The sequence below is a fragment of the Schistocerca piceifrons genome, chromosome 4 (genome assembly GCF_021461385.2).
Source record: "Schistocerca piceifrons isolate TAMUIC-IGC-003096 chromosome 4, iqSchPice1.1, whole genome shotgun sequence".
Taxonomy (NCBI): Eukaryota; Metazoa; Arthropoda; class Insecta; order Orthoptera; family Acrididae; genus Schistocerca; species Schistocerca piceifrons.
This window is the reverse complement of record NC_060141.1, coordinates 616,520,365-616,543,562: the sequence shown is the minus strand read 5'-3', so window position 1 is coordinate 616,543,562 and position 23,198 is coordinate 616,520,365. Positions and strand designations below refer to the sequence as shown.

The 23,198-nt window shown below is 39.9% G+C and overlaps 1 protein-coding gene across 3 annotated transcripts in view; it reads left to right on the top strand.

Moving 5' to 3' along the window:
* LOC124795253 (transforming acidic coiled-coil-containing protein 1) overlaps window positions 1-23,198 on the top strand; it is a 214,961-nt gene that overhangs the window by 114,365 nt on the left and 77,398 nt on the right. For all 3 annotated transcript variants that reach the window (XM_047259195.1, XM_047259197.1, XM_047259196.1), the window contains 4 exons: window positions 6,304-8,078; window positions 13,877-13,985; window positions 14,430-14,589; window positions 19,851-20,055. In XM_047259195.1, coding sequence (XP_047115151.1) covers window positions 6,304-8,078; window positions 13,877-13,985; window positions 14,430-14,589; window positions 19,851-20,055 — 2,249 coding nt within the window. The remainder of the gene's footprint in view (window positions 1-6,303; window positions 8,079-13,876; window positions 13,986-14,429; window positions 14,590-19,850; window positions 20,056-23,198) is intronic.

Genomic DNA, 23,198 nt, shown 5'->3' with positions numbered 1-23,198 from the left:
CAGAGCTTCTTTTAAAGCATGGCTTGCGCATCATTACCTTATCATGTTTTTGTTGAAGCACCTTGGTCTATTATTCTACGTGCTGTTTTGTCAGGACAGGTTCCGGTCTAATAAATGGAGTATTTGCCCCCATCCTGGCCGATCTGTCGACTTGTTCATTGCCACAGGTCCCTGAGTGGCCAGGGACCCACACTAGGTTTACCCTGTTGCTTCCCCCTAGCTCCACCAGAGACCTGTGGCATTCTGCAACAATCTTAGATCTCATTGCAGGAACTGCCAGTGATTTCAGGGCTGCCAGGCTGTCTGAATAGATGTAGATGCTATGGTCCTTGTAGCACCTACACATATTCTCCTCTACATATGCCCCGATTGCAGTAATATCAGCTTTGAATACAGAGGCCAGTTTAAGTAGAGAGATAATGCCCTCCAGTCTTGGCTGAACCCCGTACACCCCTGCCCCAACGCCTTGGTCTGATTTCGACCCATCGGTGTCCCCCGTACAGTGTTGAACTGTTTTTTCCCACTGCTCCCTGCTTTCAATTATTATATTTAAGACTTGTTGAAGCAGTTAGGAGTTGTTATATAGTCAGCCGGCATTTCCCCAGCCATTCCCATATTTACCTAACTCATTAAGTTAGTGTGTGATTCTGGATATCCCAGTGAGATCCAGTTTTTAAGTCTGTATGCCCCAGCTGCTGCCTCCGTCTTGACCCAAAGGTGTAGTGGAGGCACGTCCAGCATGGCTTCCATCCTAGCGGTTGGTGTGCTGCTAATTCCACCTGTTATGGCTAAGCAGCCTAGTCTTTGCACCTTAGCAAGCTCCTTAGATGCAACCTGGTGTTCTACTTCTTCCAACACACTTCAGCCCTGTAGAAAATCCTAGGTCTAACCACCTTGGTGTATATCCAGTGCATACCTCTTTGGCTTAGACCCCAGTTTTTACAAGCCCTTCTGGTACTCACTAGAGTACTTTTCGCCTTGGAGCAGATGCTCTTAATGTGAGGGGTCCATTCTCGCCTCTTCGTTAATGACACCACAACAGTCTTCTTAGGATTAACCCTCACATCCTGTCTAATACACCAGTCATATGCCCCAGGAAAATCCGGGAATTTTTCATCCAGTAGAAAACTGGGAAAAACCCAGGAATTTTTCCTTGTTTTAGTTTTCAATTAACTTTTTTTTTTTTTTTTTTTTTTTTTTTTTTTTTTTTTTTTTTTTTTTTTTGACTGATAAGAACTGATGCGGTTACTGTTTCCTGTTACTACAGAGTAATAATACAGCAATAAAACAGGAAATGATAAAACTTAAGTTGCAAAGGAAATGTGCCATTTACAACAACAAAACACGCCACACACACACAAGCATCTGTCAACAGCAAACTGTGTCAAAGGATTTATGACGAAGACTATGTAATACATCATGACAATAAGCTGCTTCCAATGAGTGTTCATTTGAGCAGTTGCCAGAGGGCTAATGCGGATGCGCAGTTGCATTGCAAATGAGCAGTAACTCCTCCTCCTCCTCCTCCTCCTCCTCCTTCTTCTTCTTCTTCTTCTTCTTCTTCTTCTACCTGCTTGAGTGCAGCTGTCATCTGTATCGGAAGTAGGAACAAGTAGCCAGAGGCTACCTGGAAAAAATTTTCTGGCACCCACTGGCTGCCAAATTCAGTCATGTGCAGAGAGCAGTCTGGGAAGTAGTAGGGAGAGTGATACTCTCTACATGACCCATGTTTACGTTTGGTGATTTAGCTGTTTCCTTTTCGTTTACATCTCTCACATCAAATAGAAACAAAATGGATTTCTGTGCCCGGGAGCTATCAAGTGCATTAATGAACATTCACATCATTACTGAAGGCTAAGATGCTAAAGAAATTTGGCTTTTATTGATCTTTCCCACTGATGCAGGCAATGTATTTGAAATGAAGTGTTTCATTCTACACTATTGGCTAGTTTCAACTCTTCACTAAATTTCAAGTGCTCATTTTCATCCTCTGGCATGTATGGCATTATGCCATAATAAAGAACCAGACATGAGGTAATATAGTACTGGTTCTTCAAGAAAACTTAAATACCGAAAACCACACTGAAACGCTTTATATCAAGTTGGGGCCTACTTCATTATGAATCTGGACATACACGAATGTGCACTTCAAGCCAAATTACGCATTTTAGTATGATTTATGAAATTCTGATGCTGTTTAAGTATCCTCTGATGTTCTGTTTCTTTTATGACCTAATGTAAGATCTCTTAATGTTTTATACGTATCAACAAACAAGCTTCCTTCGTCATTGTAACTGCGCGCGCATAGTAACACCTGTTTTCTGGCGCTCTCTAGCAGCTGCTGAAACAAACCTATTTCTAACACTCGCGGGAAAATATTGTGAATGGTGGTTTGAAAAGCATTACTTTCAAAGTAAATTTCCTTTTACACAAGATAAATTATGCCGTGTGAGAATGTGCGAGGTCTTTCTTAAACCATAGTGTGTTTGACTCCCATTTAAAACATAACACTTTGAGGACCAGCCACAGAATTTCAAGCCCAGACGACCAGTCATTTATGTCATCATTTTAAATTTTATTGGCTCTTTTGTCTCATGTACTTTAAAGTGTGACACGCACAAAAAAGACCAGTATTATATGTGAAAGCTTAGCTTTTCTTGTAGCTGCACTGTGTATATTAATTTAAACCATTAACTTTTTATATTTGCATGCTTGTACTTCTTAATGGTGATGTTGCTATATGGTACCTACATCATGTGTCCTATACTCTGAATGTCTGGTATCATCAGCTGGCGAGATCACGTGTGATGAGCCATTATTGGCTTACAAAAGCACATCGCAGTCTGTTGGGTAGAATTAGAGTTTATAATTTCGTAATACGAAGGTATGCAGCATATCTTAATATGAAAATATGCAGAGTACATACTGCTGCACATCAAAGATCTTTCCAAAATGTGATTCTCTCCGCGCCCCCTGCTGCCCCCCCCCCACCCTCTCCTTCCCCTTCCTTGCCCTCTCAAAAGTGCTGGGAAGTTCTACACCAGTGTATGAAACCTTAACCATTCAGAGGACTGGTAAGCTTTATCAACTTACATCAGTTATCATAAAATTTGCCACAAATTTGGATTTCTTTTTTACAAAATGCAGATTCCCTTTGAAAATAGTCAATAGGTTCATGTACTGGCATTTAGTGTAAAACCAGATTGTCAGTAATTTTAATCATTCTTGCAATTAAGTATTGGTTGAGGTTTTTTAATTACATCCTTGGAGGTGAAGGGAGCTTCCTCACGTAAACCACTTTGTGCTTAAAATAAAACACAAGTCATGTGTAAGCCACACACTCGAGTGAAATATCACATCACAACTATATAGTACTCACAAATTAGCTCATAAAATGCACAGTCTTCACGGTGTATACGCCCCGGGAGATCTGGGAAAACCCCGGGAATTTTTTCATGCAGGAGAAAACCGGGGAAAACCTGGGAATTGTTTAGAATTTCGGGAATTTTTCATTGTTTTAGTTTTCAATTAAATTTTTGTGATTTTGACTGGTAAGAACCAATACTCCAACAAAGGATATTATTGTATCCCGCTTCTGCAGAATGATACTGCAGCAACAAAACATGAACGGGGAGGAGGAGAAAAAAAACTTTAGTTGCAAAGGAAATGCACCATATACAACAACAAAACAGTGCTCATACAAGCGTCTGCCAACAGTAAAGTGTGTCAAAGGCTTTAGGAACAGTGCATGCGCAGTTGAGTCACGTATGAGTAGTACCTTCTCCCGCTTCTGGTTATGGAAGTGCGGCTGGGCGGCACTACTTAATATTGCCCCTGTTCGGAAATATCGTAGATCCGGGGCTGATGCACAGAGCAGCCTGAGTTGTGGTGGGGAGGTGGGTCGTCTCCACGTGACCTGTGTTTACGTTCAGTGATTTTGTTGTTTCCTCTTGGTTTACTGCTCTCACATTAAATGATTACAAAACAGATTTTTGTGGCCAGGAGCTATCAAATGAATTAAAATACGTTCGCATAATTACGGCATTAAAATATGTTAATAGCTTCAGATTTTATTTCCACCTTTGACAGTCAAGCATTAATCGCCTTACAGAACAATGAAGTTATTTTTGCCGGTTTGCTAAAGAGATTTGGCTTTTATTAATCCTTTCTACTGAGGCAGTCAATTCATTTGAAACGAAGTGTTTAACTTCACGCTATTGGCTAGTTTGAACTATTCGCTGCATTTCAAGTGCACATATGGCATTATGCTAGCAAACATGAGTACTGGTACTCCAAGAAAATTTACATACGGATGTGCATTTTAAGCCGATTTATGCATTTTAGTATGGTTCGCGAAATCCCGACGCTCTTGAAGTATCCATTGATGTCTTGTTTCTTTTATGACATAATGTAAGATCTTTTAATGTTTTACTCGTACGAACACATGGGCTTCCTGCGTCATCGTAGCTGCGCAAGCGCAGTGACGCCAGTTATCTGGCGCTTTCTTGCAACTGCTGAAACGAACCTATTTCTAACAGGTCACGGGAAAATATTGCGAATGGTGTTTTGAAAAGCGTTACATTCAAAGCAGATTTCCTTTTATGCAAGATGAACTATGTGCGAGAATGTATGATGAATTTCTTGAATCACAAAGCGTTTGACTCTCATTTAAAAATCAGCTATTTGAGGACGACCATTGAGAAGAATTTAGAGCCCAGAAGATGAGACATTTGCGTTGTTATTAAAAATTTTACTAGCACATTTGTGTGATGTATCTCAAAGTGTAACACGCGCAAAAAAGATCAACATTATATGTGGAGGCTTAGCTTCTCTTCCAACTTATTAATCTTCGAGACCAATATTATATGTGATTGCTATGTATATTAATTTAAGCCATTAACTTTTCTTATTTGTGTATTCGCACTACTGAAGAGTGATCTTGCTATTGACTGACTACATCACGTGTCCTATTGCTGTTATCAATTGGCGAGATCATGTGAATGAGCTATGACGCTTACAAAAGCACATCGCTATCTCGATTTCAATGCTTCGGAAAGTGATGTGCGTTGTTCGGTGGAATTCAAATTAATACCTTCATAATACGAAAATATGCAGCGTACAATTTGCTGCACACCTAAGGTCTTTAAAAATGTGTTTTTCACCGTAAGTTCTGTTTTTTAAAGTGCCAGGAAATTCTACGTCGGTATATAAAACCATAAATATTCAAAAGACTGATGACTGTTACAGTGCCAAGGAAGAGTATACTGTCACTTAACACGGAAAAAGTGTATTTTCACCCGGGAGAAAGCGTATTATTAACCGGGGAATCCTCGAAAAATCCGGGAATTTTTTTTCCTTGTCCACGTATACATCCTGAGTCTTGTTCCAGATGCAATTGTTCTTCATGTCACGATACCATTTAACATAATGCCCAACAAAGTGACAATAACAACAACAAACTGTTCACTGCATGGTGACTATTGCTGCGCCACACATCGGTATACCACATAAGTTCGCAACAGTTGCAAAGCGGCACAAAGACTTGAGAAAAATTGGCAAGACCCAGGCAGAATATCAACATCAAAACAAGGTGTACCATTCCGGGCCAAGACAGTGACAGCTGTAATGAATGGGAGGGGACATACAATCCGACCTTCATGTGTTCAGCGTACAGTCCAAAACAAATGTTCTGCAGTAAATCCATTTTCTGTAGCTGCTACTTTTATCAGTCAGTTTTCTCATTATCCGTTTCACACTAAAAGTAAAGTAAAGTAAGATACAGTCTGGGAATTACTGTTATAGATTATTATGAGATGCATCTGCTGCACTTTCCACTGTTGACTGTGTGTGTGTGTGTGTGTGTGTTTGTCAAAATCATCATACAGCTAAAGTGCTTTTTTTTTTTACTCAGCCCACATTGATGTGATATTACAAACTGACTGCTGTTTCCTGCTTTTGTAGTTAACGTAAAACAGAACAACCATAATAATAGAAAAAAATTAAAGAATTAAATATGAGAAAGGGAGATAATTTGAGGAAGATGCCTGCCTTTGTGATGATTGGGTTCTCTAAACTTCTTGCACAAATTTTTGGAAAGTTGCCTACTTCACTTAGCAACTACACATTATTTACCGATTCTGAATGTCACATTAAAATATTTCCATGAAGGACAGATATACATACAATCTACACTTACGAAATGTGTAATTAACTATTTTATTGGAGTGCCTTTCATATAATGTAAATGTTCCTTTGCTGTATATCATTACATAATTCCACTTATTATTCTGTGTTTTCTTGCAGATACTGATACTACTGAATACGAAAGTGCAGCTGAAACTGACCCACCAGATGGGCTTTCTCACAGTAGTAGTATCGTAGCTGAGGATTCAAATGTCTTTGAAGAATCTGCTCATGGAAGTGCTTCCGCACCTGAAACCCAGAAAGAGGAAACTACATTGCCCTGTGGCGATATAAGTATTTTGTGTGCTGATCTCGACAAATTGAATTTGAATTCTCCTGTTGGACAAGACATTGCAGTACTTTCTGTTAAGAAACTTGAATGTGATACTGACAGTGAACATTCTCCAGCACATGAAGTACTTAATAGTGGTGTAGTTGAGGACCCTTCTAGTTCCATTAATGCAGATGAAGAGATACATTTAAAGGCATCGCAGAAAGCAACAACTGTCATTCCAGGATTACCTGAAGCAAGTGAGAAAGATCACATTCCAAGTGAAAAAAATAATTTGTACCCCACAAGTGCTGACTCATCCATAGCATGTAATGGCTGCGTAGTTCAACCTCACATTTTAATTGAGAGTAACCGAGAACAATATTTGTTGGAGACTGATGCTCAGAGTGCATGTATTAATGAAATTATTGTAGGTGTAGAAGACACTGGTACTGAAATTCCTTCAGGTATTGAAGATAACCATCAAAATCCTTATAGTCTTCCAACAGTTACGGGTAATGATCTAGCTTGTGCTAACACAAAACTAGATATTGGTGGATGTGAGGAAATAGCTACTTTGGAAACTCCTTTAAACATTACCTGCCTGTCTTCTAAAGCAACATCTATATCACGTGTTCAGGAATGTTCCAAAAGTTCAGACTTGGTCCCTCAGTACGCAAATTTTGATGCTGTCATTTGTTCTAAGGAATTACCGAAACCAGGTGTAGGTGCTGAACTAGAGCCTGTAATTTCTGAGGTCACAGGAGCAGAAGAGTGTGTTTCCGATGAGAGAAATACTACATTTCAGTTAGCAAGTTGTGATGACACATCTCGAGACTTGAGCAAAACCAGTGAAACTCTTGTATTTGTTGATGGATCTCAGGACATCCCAACTGCAGATGTTGATCTGAGAAGCAGTGTACCTGATAATTCAGAGGAACTTCCCATTCCTTTGCTGCAAGGTGGTGTTAACTCTCAGCAGGCAGATGATAAAGACTATAAATTGTATGAAAATATCATAGAAATTAGTCGTTTGCAAGAAAAAGACCTAGAAAAGGAATGTTGTGATGGAGGCACTATAAAGAAAGAAAACTATAGGAGTGAAGGAAGTGATTTCAGTCATTTATGCTCCAATCAGGAAGAGCTAAAGGACTTCATTAATGAGACATTGGTTACTGATATTCCAGAATTTGGCAATATTTCATCAGAAGCTGAAAAAGTAGCTGAAGAATTATTTAATGTATCACAGGAAATTGAAGAGGAAGTAAGTAACAGTATAGTTGTGGATCTGAAGTGTGACATGGAAGATCACACTTATCTCAGTATGGATGACAGAATTGATCCTTTTGCTCCAAAATCTGCTCTCCGTCATTCACCTCCACCTGTGTCAAGAACAAATTCCCCTAACAGTGCCAGCAGTCGAGGTAGCAGCCCTGCTAAAAGATACAGCATTGAAAAAAGTTCACCAAAATCAAGATCCAAGTCTGGGACAAGCACTCCAGGGAAGGAAAGCAGTTTAAGTGATTCTGAGTCCCCTAAATCGGGATCTAAAGCTTCAAATTCACCAGGCCTGTTAACAAAGGGGAATGAAGCTACCACAGAAACTACACATGCAAAACCCAGTGTAAGTAATGACTATTTTTATTTTAAGCTAATGAATTGTTGAATTGTGTAACCTTAATTTAAAGTGCAATTTTGAAAATAATGAATAGGAACATAAATCCTTGTGGGTGGGGATTCTTCTGGAAAACATGAATCCTCAGAGAATTAGATTTTACCTGAAAAGCTCAGGGAATTTCACGAATGTTGTTCAATCTCAGGGAATTCTGCATTTTTAACCTAGCATTAAAATTGAATTTTAATTAAGTTTTATAAATCACAAGTTTTTGAATACTTAATGTCTCAAAATGTGTTAATCATATGAATATTTTTTCCAAATAAATTATCAGTGTTTAAAAACTCTGGTTAAACTTCTGTTTATGGCTGGTATATAGCTCAGCATGAATAAAAAAATTTAGTGCGGGTAAGCTACTACAAACAGCATAGTGAACGCATTATTGTGGCCAAGATAGACACGAAGCCCACGCCTACTACAGTAGTACAAGTTTAAATGCCAACTAGCTCTGCAGATGACGAAGAAATTGATAAAATGTATGATGAGATAAAAGGAATTATTCAGGTAGTGAACGGAGACGAAAATTTAATAGTCATGGGTGGCTGGAATTCAACAGTAGGAAAAGGAAGAGAAGGAAACGTAGTAGGAGAATATGGATTAGGGCTAAGAAATGAAAGAGGAAGCCGCCTGGTAGAATTTTGCACAGAGCATAACTTAATCATAGCTAACACTTGGTTCAAGAACCCTGAAAGAAGGTTGTATACATGGAAGAACCCTGGAGATACTGACAGGTTTCAGATAGATTACATAATGGTAAGACAGAGATTTAGGAACCAGGTTTTAAATTGTAAGATGTGGACTCTGACCACAATCTATTGGTTATGAACTGTAGATTAAAACTGAAGAAACTGCAAAAAGGTGGGAATTTAAGGTGGTGGGACCTAGATAAACTGACTAAACCAGAGGTTGTACAGAGTTTCAGGGAGAGCATAAGGGAACAATTGACAGGAATGGGGGAAAGAAATACAGTAGAAGAAGAATGGGTAGCTTTGAGGGATGAAATAGTGAAGACAGCAGAGAATCAAGTAGGTAAAAAGCCGAGGGCTAGTAGAAATCCTTGGGTAAAAGAAGAGATACTGAATTTAATTGATGAAAGGAGAAAATATAAAAATGCAAAAAATGAAGCAGGCAAAAAGGAATACAAACGTCTCAAAAATGAGATCGACAGGAAGTGCAAAATGGCTAAGCAGGGATGGATAGAGGACAAATGTAAGGATGTAGAGGCTTATCTCATGAGGGGTAAGATACATACTGCCAACAGGAAAATTAAAAGAGACCTTTGGAGAAAAGAGAACCACTTGCATGAATATCAAGAGCTCAGATGGAAACCCAGTTCTAAGCAAAGAAGGGAAAGCGGAGAGGTGGAAGGAGTATATACGAGGTTTGTCCGGAAAATACGTATAAAAGTTGAATAATAACGTTATTTTACAATTATTCGGGTATTACAATATGGTCTCCTTCAAAGTACTCGATACACTTCTGCCAACGCCATTTCCACTGTTGATAACATTGCTGAAAGTCTTCAGTTGTGATGTTGTTCAGTTGCCGTGTCATTTCCGCCTTGATGGCTTCCACATCTCCCAAGTGCCGCCCCCGAAGCACCATTTTGCATTTCAGGAACATGAAGTAGTCACACAGGGCTAAATCGGGTGAATAAGGTGGGTGGTCTGTCACAGTGATTGAGCTTCGGGCCAAAAACTCGCGCACAACGAGCGACGTGTGAGCAGGCGCATTGTCGTGATGAAGGATCCACCTGCCCCCTTTTGCCAACTCGGGCCACACGAGCTCTGAGACGTGTCAGAACTTCAACGTAAAAATTTCCGTTCACTCTCTGGCCGGGAGGGACAAATTCCTTGTGAACAATGCCCGTAGAATCAAAGAAAACAATCAACATTGTCTTCACATTGGTCCTTGATTTTTGCGACTTTTTTGTTCTCGGTTCTCCTGCTAGTTTCATTCCATGCTTTGAGATTTGAGCTCCACATCGAATTCATAAAACCAGGACTCGTCTCCAGTGATGACTCGGTTGAGAAAGTCCCCTTGTTCCTCTGCTTCCAACCAATCCTGACAGCACTCAACCCTCTTTGCTTTCTGTTCTGGTGTCAAGAGCTTCGGTACGATTTTCGCACACAATTTCTTCATTTCACGTTTTTGTGTCAGGATTTTGTGAACGATTGTTTTGCGGATTGACAGCTCGTCAGCAATCATTCTGACTGTCAATCTACGGTCTTTAAGAACACAAGCCCGAATTCGTTCAACATTTGCATCGGAACTTGATGTTGACGGGCGTCCTGGGCGAGGGTCATCGTCCACTTCTTCTCGGCCATCCCGGAACCTTTTTAACCACTTGTTCACAGTTGGTTCCTTCAGAGAATTGTCTCCGTAAACCTGTTTCAAACACTCAAAAATCTCACAGCCATTCTTGCCTAGCTTTGCAAGAAACTTGATGTTGACGCGCTGTTCCTCAATCGGAGAGAGCTCCATGCCGATGGCAGGTGAAAAAGGGTAACTGTCAACCAGCTGCCACACACTCTCACCTTCACGCAGAGTGCTCTGACTTGAACTGAGCGTTGATGGGATTGATTACAGCAGTAGTCCCACCTGGCGGTGACTGCAACTTGTAACTTAAAGACATTATTCAACTTTTATATGTATTTTCTGGACAAACCTTGTAGAGGGTCTATACAGGGGCGATGTTCTTGAGGACAATTTTATGGAAATGGAAGAGGATGTAAATGAAGATGAAATGGGAGATATGATACTGCGTGAAGAGTTTGACAGAGCACTGAAAGACCTGAGTCAAAACAAGGCCCCGGGAGTAGACAACATTCCATTAGAACTACTGATGGCCTAGGGAGAGCCAGTCCTGACAAAACTCTACCATCTGGTGAGCAAGATGTATGAGACAGGTGAAATTCCCTCAGACTTCAAGAAGAATATAATAATTACAATCCCAAAGAAAGCAGGTGTTGACAGATGTGAAAATTACCGAACTATCTGTTTAATAAGTCACAGCTGCAAAATACTAACGTGAATTCCTTACAGACGAATGGAAAAACTGATAGAAGCCGACCTTGGGGAAGATCAGTTTGGATTCCGTAGAAATCTTAGAACACGTGACGCAATACTGATCCTGCGACTTATCTTAGAAGAAAGATTAAGGAAAGGCAAACCTACATTTCTAACATTTGTAGACTTAGAGAAAGCTTTTGACCATGGTGACTGGAATACTCTCTTTCAAATTCGAAAGGTGGCAGGGGTAAAATACAGGGAGCGAAAGGCTATTTACAATTTGTACAGAAACCAGGTGGCAGTTATAAGAGTCGAGGGGCATGAAAGGGAAGCAGTGGTTGCGTAGGGAGTGAGACAGGGTTGTAGCCTCTCCCCGATGTTATTCAATCTGTATATTGAGCAAGCAGTAAAGGAAACAAAAGAAAAATTCGGAGTAAGCATTAAACTCCATGGAGAAGAAATAAAAACTTTGAGGTTCGCTGATGACATTGTAATTCCCTCAGAGACAGCAAATGACTTGGAAGAGCAGTTGAACGGAATGGACATGTCTTGAAAGGAGGGTATAAGATGAACATCAACAAAAGCAAAATGAGGATAATGGAATGTAGTCGAATTAACTCGGGTGATGCTGAGGTAATTAGATTAGGAAATGAGACCATTGAGTATAGATTTAAATGTCAGGAAGTCGTTTCTGAAAGTATTTGTATGGAGTGTGGCCATGTATGGAAGTGAAACATGGACGATAAATAGTTTGGACAAGAAGAGAATAGAAGCTTTCGAAATGTCGTGCTACAGACGAATGCTGAAGATTGGATGGGTAGATCACATAACTAATGAGGAGGTATTGAATATAATTGGGGAGAGAGTTTGTGGCACAACTTACTAGAAGAAGAGATCGGTTGGTAGGACATGTTCTGAGGTATCAAAGGATCACCAGTTTAGTACTAGAGGACAGCGTGGAGGGTAAAAATCGTAGAGGGAGACCAAGAGATGAATACACTAAGCAGATTCAGAAGGACATAGGTTGCAGTAAGTACTGGGATATGAAGAAGCTTGCCCAGGATAGGGCAGCATGGAGAGCTGCATCAAACCAGTCTCAGAACTGAAGACCACAACAAACATATAGCTCAGCTGAGAGGAAAGAAAGGTCATTGTGATATGCTGCTTTCTCACCCCCCCCCCCCCCCCCCCACCCCGACCCTTGTTTGCCATTAATTTATCAGGAGCTTCTTGACACCATCTTCCTCCTCGCACCTGGAATTCTCAGGGAATTTTTTCCCAAGTTTGATTAGCCACCCTGTATAAATAGACTCCCAGACACACTGAAATAAACTACGGATCTGTGAATTAAGGTGGGCTTTGATTCGAGAGGGGAAGGAAATGACTAAATAAGGCTTATGAAACTAAAAAATGTATACTGTAAAATAAAAATAGAATAATAATCAAGCAAAATAAAAGCGGTCTGTTCGACATACATGTTTGTGAAACCAAAATCTGCTGCTGAGTAATGTTCAACACTGTCTTGCTCAACCGTGTGCATTGTAACATGTCTAGTTTCTCCTTGGCACACTGTCCACTTTGGTCAAGGTGTTGCTGCCCAAACTTGTCCCACTTCCTGAAAACTACCATACTGAGCTTCATTGTGTACCAGCATCTGTACTTGATAAAGGCTCAAAATGTGACTGATATATCGTGGTGTTGAACCTATGGTACTACATGCATAAGAAGTGAATTGGTACCTGACGATCTCCAGCTTTTTGTGTCTCCCAGTACTCATAGAATCTTCAAACAACATTGCTGTGTTGTGTAGCAGTACACCTACTTTCCATGCTGACAACTGCCCTTGCCGTATAAAGTGGCAATTTATGCATGGTCTAAGCTGGAAGTGACCATTGGCGGCATGTTGAAAGACCAAACAATGTGCCCAGTCGGGTTGTTTCATTTACCATTGAAAATGTGGTGCACTGTGCTAAACCACATTGACAGTGCAGCTCTACTTTTATCTTCATTACACGGTTTGCTGTAGATGGGGATTCCCTGTTGTGAACAAGGGTAATCAGAAATAGGTTTCCAACACTCTTAGCCTTACAAGCTCTCGGTGTGGTACAAAAATGTTTTTTAGCAGTTAATATCACTTTCCTAAAAATCACTAGGTGAAAAACAAATGATGATTGAGCAACGAGGGGAAAATTGAATGCAGAGAGTAGGGTCTCTGTGGATTATACAGGAGAGAACTATGACGAGAAAAGGTCTACAAAATTAACGGAAAGGAATTTTGCTATGTAAGTGGTAACATTCACGAACAGTGACAGACAGTCACTGCACAGGAAGAAAGGCAGGTTTATCTAGTCTGTGATATAATTGTCTCATTTTGTATCTCTCATTTTTTAAATCACAGCCAGTGCCTTGACTTGCTTAGTTCTTGTTTTCCGATATTTGAAAGTTATGTTACTTCATATGCTCTCACTTTCTCCTGCTTCTCTGTAGTTTCATTCTACTTTCACTTAAAAGAGAAAAAGGACTTGCCTTTTCGATCCTTTTGTCCTCGAATTTTATTTCCGTGTCATATGCACTTAGATTGTATCCCAAAAGCATAATTTTTACCACACTTATTATCTCCCCTTCTCCCCCCCCCTCAATTACTCCCCAATTATTAAAGTTTCTCTCTTTAATGAAATCCAATTAATCAGTGTTTTTTTCCAGCTGTGAATTAGTAATGATTTCTTTTGTTACAGATTGAAGAGGCAGAAGTTTTCGGAAGGGGAGCACCGCATGGTGCTGACATGAATAGTACTACTGTGATATCTGTGGGAACTGAAGACATTGCTTACAGTCAAACAGATCGTAAGTACATTGCCCCAGTACATCCTCACACCTGGCTTTGAGTGCTGCCACGCCGTACCCCCACCTGCTCTTAAATACCCCTCCCCCTGAGCTTGTGCTGAACCTCATGGACACTCTTCCCTCTCCAAAGCCTTCACATTGGCCCATACTGCATTCCCCACCACACTTAAGTTGTGTGGAGCCACCAAGAACACTTGCTAGTCACATGAGAACGTATTCAACACTAAAAGACTAAGTATTACGGATTATAGTTGCAAATATACAACTGTGCACAATTTGGATGTAACAAATAGAGAAAAAAAAAAAACTGTGGAATATAACAATAGCTTTTACGTGAATTATTATGATGTAGCTATTAGTCAGAAAGTATGTTCTACATATCACCTAACAAGGTATTTTTCTTGCATTTACTTGTCATTTATTTAGTCACTTGTTTATTTTCAGTGTCTAGAGAACATGCCTCAGTGAATATTTCATCAGGATCTGCTGAGCAAATGCGGGATCCGAGGAGAGAGTCACTGTATGTAAAATTTGATCCGCTTTATAGCACACCTAGTAAGTGTGATCTCCCATTACCTCAAGTGGATAGGATCAGCTTGGAGAGGTATTTCAAAATGTATTTCAGTTAAGTTATCTAATTGTAATTGCCTTTTCTGTTGTAAATGCATTATAGTTAACTCTGCACAGCATTCATTTGTTACAGTTTGGAGAGGGAGACAGGAAAGGGGGGGGGGGGGACAATGTTCATCCAATTCAAACATTCTGACATGTCGTAGAATCCTACACAGAGCTTCAGCTTTCCATTGATCTTTCTCCATCTCTTCAGGACTTCATAAAATTCTCACTGTGGCAATCCTTTTGGCCTTGTTGATGTGAAAGTAAATTCATATCATTGCTCTTTCTTTCTCACTTACAGCCCTGTGGGAGGAATACTCTTTTTTCCCCCCACATCCTCTGGGGTTGCGACAGTGATGAAATTCTTTTACTGTTAGAAGAGTACAAGCAATGCTAAATAATTTTTGGTAAGCTGAAAGACATCCAGAGGATCCACTGTAAAGGTGAAGCTTCGAATCATTCTTTGATATATATTTAGCGACTCTAATTGAACAGGACTGTGCGTGAAGGACAAGTCTGTATTCAAATATCAGTCTGTTACTAATTTAAGTTGTATCCCGTGTTTCTACATCACAAGAAGCTCTTATCCAGTAAGGTAACTGCTCTGTTAGCATTTTGATATGCTAATGAAGCCAACACCAACAAAAAAATTTTGAATCATTAAATGTTGTTGGCTTGGCAGTTCCAGTTTAGAGAAAGGCTTCCTATGCTACAGGTATAGTGTTTAAGTTAATTAGTCGTACCAAAAAAATTTTCGTATTCACTTCACCTCCACGAATTAATTCAGGATATGATACTAAAAGGAAGCAGCAAATATAGAGCCAGTGAGAAAAATGGTAGACTTTGTGACAGTTTAAAAACGTTGTTGTTTCTCTCTCTCTCTCTCTCTCTCTCTCTCTCTCCCTCCCTCCCTCCCTCCCTCCCTCCCCCTCCCCCTCCCCTTCCCACCCCCCCTCCCATTTTTTTTTTTTTCTATTTTTCAAATTAACACCTCCTTAAACATATCCCAAATGAAAATACATTCTCCATCTGCTTGAATGTGTCCCTGTGGCAAGTGAATTTCATTTCATCTTGTGTTTTCCAACATACATTTCCTCTGTTTTAATCCCCCCACTCCACCCCCTCCGCACATGCGCGCGCGCGCGCGCACACACACACACACACACACACACACACACACACACACACACACACACACACACCAATGTCCTGTACAGTTTATTGGTGCAAGTGACATTTACAGTGTTTCTTACTGCCAGTTGTTCCTGTGCCCTATACCCTCTTAACATGCAATGGACACAGGCACACTTGTGAGATGATGGCTTTAGTACCCCTTAATATGGATTTGATTCTGGGTGATATGCATGGTTGCGGCAGTAAATTGGCAACTGATTGGTTTTTGTGGGGCCTAACTATCCATTCCTTCGATTTACAACAATTGATGGTTTCCCCTGCCATCAACCAATTCAGTTTATTATGGCATCAGGCACACATGACCAGGCTGTATATAAATTCCTTGATAGTGTTGGTCATGATTGGCCACACTTTTGACAGTGTGACATACCCAACAATTAAATTTTGTTACAGAGAAAGAAACACAGCATGTGTCTTTAAGATTACTCATGGGTGTGCTACACTAGTATAAATGCTTGCATGCATCATTCAGGAAGGTTTACAACTGTATAGTGGATGTAAAAACCAATTCCTTTGTAAGCAAATATAATGATATATTTGACAGTTATTTGGAAGGAAAAGACTACAGTTAGAGTCGTGAAGGATGGCAGTAGAGTTTGGATCTGTTCTGCACATCTAATTCATGTGTTTCCCAACTTCTGATAAACGTTCAGTAATGTTTTCAGCCCTCTGCTCTGAATGTCGTAGCCAGTTTGAGCATTAAACGGTATTATCATGAGTTAGTCAGTGAATTTTTATTCCATTTGTCGTGATTTGTCACAGCTGACAGTGGTGGTAAGCAACAAATTCTATATGAGCAAGCGAGAGACATAATTTGCAGTATACATACTTTCTTCAAGTGCTGAGCACTTATATGTGCTTGTAGTGCCTCGAGAACTTTGGGATAGATTTTAGAGACACTCGTATTTCCACTGTCTCGAACACACGATATTTTAAGGCTGAGTGTATAAGAGTGGAAATGTCTACTGCGCTACGGTTTATGTGTGTGCAGGACGGGCGTGTCTTACGAGAAGATTAAAGTTGTGGCGGTCTATCGGCCCCGCAAATGGTGGCAGCGCACGCCTTGGAAGCTGTATGACCAGTACAAGTAGTAACAAAGGGCTACTCTTTGGAGTGAAACAGTAGTGATTGTTGGGAACAAACGAAATATGTCTTATCTAGAGACTCATACACTCTGTTGTTTGACTTGCTAGGAGCCAGAAGTGTTTTGACAAGGGTTATTAAAACCAAAAGAGACTGTAATGGTATATGTTAAGTACTACGGTTTTCCAGCTGTAGTTAATTTACGAGACTAGAAAGAACATGTGAAACTTGTGTAGTTGTCTTATTGTAAAGAAGAAAATATAACTGAGTTGATATAAAAGTTTTCTGTGAGTAATGAATCATTTAAAGGGTAGAGAAGTGGTTTAGTAATATTTCTCTAACCAGCACATAATCTTTGGAGAAGAAGCATTGTGAAGATCGACGCAGCCATTTGTCCTGAGAAGTAGTTCGGCTGCACACAATATGTAAATCACTTGCGAGAGACGTGTGAATCTTGCACCCAAGTACCAGGCAGTCACCGGTCATCAGGAAAACGTTAGACACTTACCGCAACCATTGCTTGGAACTGGCAACAATGCAGTCCCATATCTGTCTCGAGCTCCGTAAACTGCAATTGTTCATGCACCAAACTATAGTAGTGAAATTATCTGTCCCTGTGTTGCTAGCTTGTTTTGTTATACAGGGTGAGTCACCTGGCCTGTTAACTGCAAGTATTTTATCTTTCTGCAATCGCTTAAGGTATTGTAACTTTGTTTTTACCTAGATAATGCCTAATAGACAACCCTCATTTATTGACACACAGCCTCTTTCTATAGCAATATTAACAACAGATATGTTGATAACTATATTTTTATGAAACTACTGTAATTTATGGTGCTAGTATTGTAGGTACAAATACAACAGTATTGCACAGACCAAAATCTAATAAATAAGTTAACAGACTTAGGAATTGTCTGACTGAGCATCACAACTGACAGAAATTTGTGAATTCGTACAGAGATAAGCGATTACTTTCACGTGTTGTATAAGGAGGAAATGAAATGTTGCATGAATGTGCTACAAGTATTAAATGTGAGTTAATCTGTATATTTTGAGCAAAACATATCAGAATAACTGTTTCTTTCACTCCTTCTCATTACAGCCTTTCTTTTAGGCCGTCTGTGTAGCATTTAAATGCCTTGTAAAATGACAGTTTGTTGCTCATGTGCAAAATGATTATTTTTGTAGCCTTCCATCAGTCGGGCTACCTTTGTGCATGCCATTCAGCTGTTTTATTTGTCCCCCTTCAGATTTCTTTTTATGGAGGTAGCATATTTGATATCTCTTGATTTGTGAAAGAGCCCAACTGAAAGTTCATTGAATTAAAAAGACTGATTGCAAAGCATCTCTGCTATTTCATACAGATATCACAGCAATACAAAATGCCATTTCCTTGCAATACAATATGACGTACCTCCCTATTTGGATATGAAATCAAAAAACCTTCACTTAAGACAGGCAATCTTTTTTATATTAAAATGGAGAGAATTCTTAAGTTCTGAATTCTGTAAAGTCTTTGTAACGGCTTACCAGATGTTGTAATAGTGTTCTTTTGGTTTTTTCCTCTCCTCTAGACGTAAGATACAGCAGAAATTACTATGACACCAACTGAAAAAAATGTTGCTATCAGTATCTCTCTAATTAATATTGCTGCAAGAGACTATACACAGATCAGTGAGAAGTTACTCAAAATTCATCTCGGTGAATACAGAATTATGATATCTTTAATTTTTCTAGAATATATGACAACATTAACAGATTAAGTGACTCACCTCATATGTTTTCTGACAATAGAATACCACTTCATGTGTCATTAAGATAAAAGTGGCATATTACCTCAGTGTTTGTTCCCGTCTCTTGAATTTGGTGACAAATGTCACTTTGAAGGTTACAAGACCTGGATAAAAGTTTCTCTTTTGGAAAAAAATGAATGGTTATTTATTTTGATTATAGTCTATGAATTTTATTATATTACAACCAACATTCAGGTCCAATGGCAGTAGAGTTATATACTAAGAGTGGTGTGATTTGGGTAATACTTGAAGAATAGTTGCCACTCTGAAAGGATCTTAAAACAATCACCATGATGGGTAACTGGAATATAGCGAAACCTGACCTGTAATCGATTTGTGTAGTTCTGGATTCTTAATGGCCCTGCCTTACTCTTTGCGGAAAGACTAATCTCTCCCCCCCCCCCCCCCCCCCCCTCTCTCTCATCCCCCTCTCCCCCCTCCACTCTCTCTCTCTCTCTCTCTCTCTCTCCATCCCCCTCTCCCCCCTCCACTCTCTCTCTCTCTCTCTCTCTCTCCTCTCTCTCTCTCTCTGTGTGTGTGTGTGTGTGTGTGTGTGTGTGTGTGTGTGTGTGTTGTGTGTCTGTGTGTGTGCTTTTTTTCCAACTTTCCTAAGTGCTTGTCCACTGCTTAGTATAGTATATGGTGAGAATGTATTTGCTTTGACCACACTGAACTCCTTCATTTTGACAGCTGAAGTTTCATGGTAATTCTGCTATTACTATGTGAGGGATATTATCAAAAACCACTGTTGTTGATGAACCAGTACGTAGTAGTAGTAATAATAATAATAATAATAATAATAATAATAATAATAATACTGTCTGGGTGTTTAGGGCAGAGTTTTAAACTAATTATTTCATAATGAGATATTCACTCTGCAGCGGGGTGTGCGCTGATATGAAACTTCCTGGCAGATTAAAACTGTGTGCCAGACTGAGACTCGAACCCGGGACCATTGCCTTTCGCGGGCAAGTGCTCTACCACCTGAGCTAGCCAAGCACGACTCACAACCTGTCCTCACAGCTTTACTTCTGCCAGTACCTCGTCTCCTACCCTCCAAACTTTACAGAAGCTCTCCTTTTAATTATTTCATGTTCTCATGCATGAAAAACGCAAATAAATTATTTATTAAGAGTAATTTTAGAATGTGGTGGATAAAAAAGTTATTGTTTCATTGTAGGCAAGAAGACGTTGCTATTCAACCAGAGAGGAAGAAGGAGGAGGGCGCAGATGTAGAATGTCCAGGTTCTAATCAGGCTCTGGCTTACATTGATAAACTTATTTCACTTAGTCCCACTGTATTGAAGCCTGAAAAATCTGCAGAAAAAATAAAGGACAGAACTTTATCCCACATCAGTCAGTCAGAAATTTCTGTTCCTGAAAAGGTAAAGTAAATTTACATAGATGTGTTTTGTTGTTACCAAGAATACTTGTGAAAGATTTCTGTGTTAAGCAACTTTAAATTATCCCACTTGCTCTTGATGTGAACAAGAATGTATTTGACATTATTATTTTCACCGTTCTAGTTTGGCATCCATGCTATATGAAAGTAGTTACCCCCCTCCCCTTTCCAGATGTTCAACAGACTCCTGAGTTACACAAATTTTTGTACACAGTATGGGATGAAGAGCAGTTTGTATATTTCTTACACATTATTGAATATTTGAAGACATTTTTGTTGGAAAAAGAAGATGCACTACATGATCAAAAGTATACAGCTGAAAATCACTCAAGAGTTCGTGGTGCTCTCCAACAGTAATGCTGGAATTCAGTATGGTGTTGGCCCACCCTCAGCCTTGATGACAGCTTCCACTCTCGCAGGCATACGTTCAATCAGGTGCTGGGGGATTTCTTGAGGAATGGTAGCGCATTCTTCACAGAATGCTGCACTGAGAAGTGGTATCATTGTCGGTCGGTGAGGCCTGACATGGAGCCGGTGTTCCAAAACATCCCTAAGGCGTTCTATAGGATTCAGGTCAGGATTCTGCACAGGCCAGTCCATTACGGGGATGTTTATGTCGTGTAACCACTCCGCCACAGTCCACGCATTATGAACAGGTGCTCAATCGTGTTGAAAGATACAATCGCCATCCCTGAATTGCTCTTGAACAGTGGGAAGCCAGAAGGTGCTTAAAACATTATTGTAGGCCTGTGCTGTGATAGTGCCATGCAAAACAACAAGGGGTGCAAGCCCCCTCCGTGAAACACATGACCACACCATAACACCACCACCTCCGAATTTTACTGTTGGCACTACACATGATGGTTGATGACGTTCACCGGGAATTCGCCATACCCACACCCTGCCATCAGATCGCCACATTGTGTACCGTGATTCATCATTCCACACAACTTTTTTCCACTGTTCAATCGTCCAATGTTTACACTTCTTACACCAAGCGAGGTGTCGTTTGGCATGCCGACATGATGTGTCGCTTATGAGCAGCCGCTCAACCATAAAAACCACGAAACTTCCTGGCAGATTAAAACTGTGTGCCCGCCCGACCGAGACTCGAACTCGGGACCTTTGCCTTTCGCAGGCAAGTGCTCTACCAACTGAGCTACCGAAGCACGACTCACGCCCGGTACTCACAGCTCTACTTCTGCCAGTACCTCGTCTCCTACCTTCCAAACTTTACAGAAGCTCTCCTGCGAACCTGTAAAGTTTGGAAGGTAGGAGATGTGGTACTGGCAGAAGTAGAGCTGTGAGTACCGGGCGTGAGTCGTGCTTTGGTAGCTCAGTTGGTAGAGCACTTGCCCGCGAAAGGCAAAGGTCCCGAGTTCGAGTCTCGGTCGGGCACACAGTTTTAATCTGCCAGGAAGTTTCATATCAGCGCACACTCTGCTGCAGAGTGAAAATCTCATTCATGAAAACCACGTTTTCTCGCCTCCCACCTAACTGTCATAGTACTTGCAGTGGTTCCTGATGATGATCCTGTGTGATGGCCTGGATAGATGTCTGCCAATTACACATTACGACCCTCTTCGTCAGTGGTCTCTGTGAGTCAACAGATGAGGGTCACCTGTATGCTTTCGTGCTGTGTGTGTCCCTTCACGTTTCCACTTCACTGTCACATCAGAAACAGTGGACCTAGGGATGTTTAGGAGTGTGGAAATCTCACGCAAATGTATGACACAAGTGACACCCAATCATCTGACCATGTTCAAAGTCTGCGAGTCCCGCAAAGTGCGCCATTCTACTCTCTCACGATGTGTAATGACTGATGAGGTCACTGATATGGAGTACCTGGCAGTAGGTGGCAGTACAATGCACCTAATATGAAAAACATATGTTTTTGGGGGTGTCCAGATACTTTTGATCATATAGATAGTTGTAATTTTTCCCAACTTTCATGACACCCAAAAATACTTCTTATATGTTATGACACATATTCCAATTCTGCTGAACTTTATTAACTCTCTTTGTACACAGTTTACAGCTGTATACAAATGGCATACAAGAGTGAAACAAACAAACAACCACATTTGTGCGATGTACCCTGAATACAGCAAAACTCTGAATTAATGAACTTGATTTTAAGGAAATCCCACTTTTAAGGAATATATCTGTCAGTTCCAGCAACATCCGCGTAAGAATAATGTTATTCCTCACTGCTTTTAACAAATAGCACTTTTAAAAAAATCCAGTTGTAAGGCATTGACATAATGCATCTTGCAAATTAAATTCCAGTGTTTTACATAATTTGTAACATGTTCGATTGAGCTAGAACATAGTTGATTGGTCAACTCTCCTTGTAGTGATACCAGCAGGTGTGTTGAATGAATCGAAAATAAGATTCACCCTCCCTCTGCCTAACATGTAAATTAGGTCACGTGATCTGACGTCACAGTCACAGACACTGACAAGGAGAGGTCCCCAGTTGCCCCTATTTTTTTCTTCCTATCGTTCTTTTTCCACTTGGAAACTTTGTGCATGTGAATTTAATTACATTTGTTTATCTATCATACATTAAAACATTTGAAAATGCTGATATGTGAGTTAAAAAGCAAAAGACGAAATATGTTGGTTTTGATTGTGCCTTGGTGTCAAGAAATTATTTTTTGTTTCAAAATGTACATGGATGGTAGTCATCGTATAGATATTTAAGTAATAAATTCTTAGTGCATTATGGACAAAATGATGTAGAGGACGTTTTTAAACAAAATCGGGGAACAATAAGTAAAATTAAATTTTAAGCAAAAGGAGAAATAAAAGTAATATATTCAAAACATGGACAAAAAGTAAGGTGATAAAATGGAAGTTAAAAATAATCAAAACCACATGGACAAGGATACCAAGTTGGAAAAGATTAATAGGAAGAAAAATGAGAACAAATGATGTAGAAAAATGAAGGCAAATGATGTACTTCATTTGATGACTAATGATGTGGCTAAGGAATAGAAAAAATTACTTTTAAACCAATTGATCAAATAAACTTAATGATCAAGTAATTTAGATAAGGAGTTATATATAAAAAAAAAAAAGCCAAAGCACCTGACGAGGTTCGAACCCATGGACCCTTTTGCA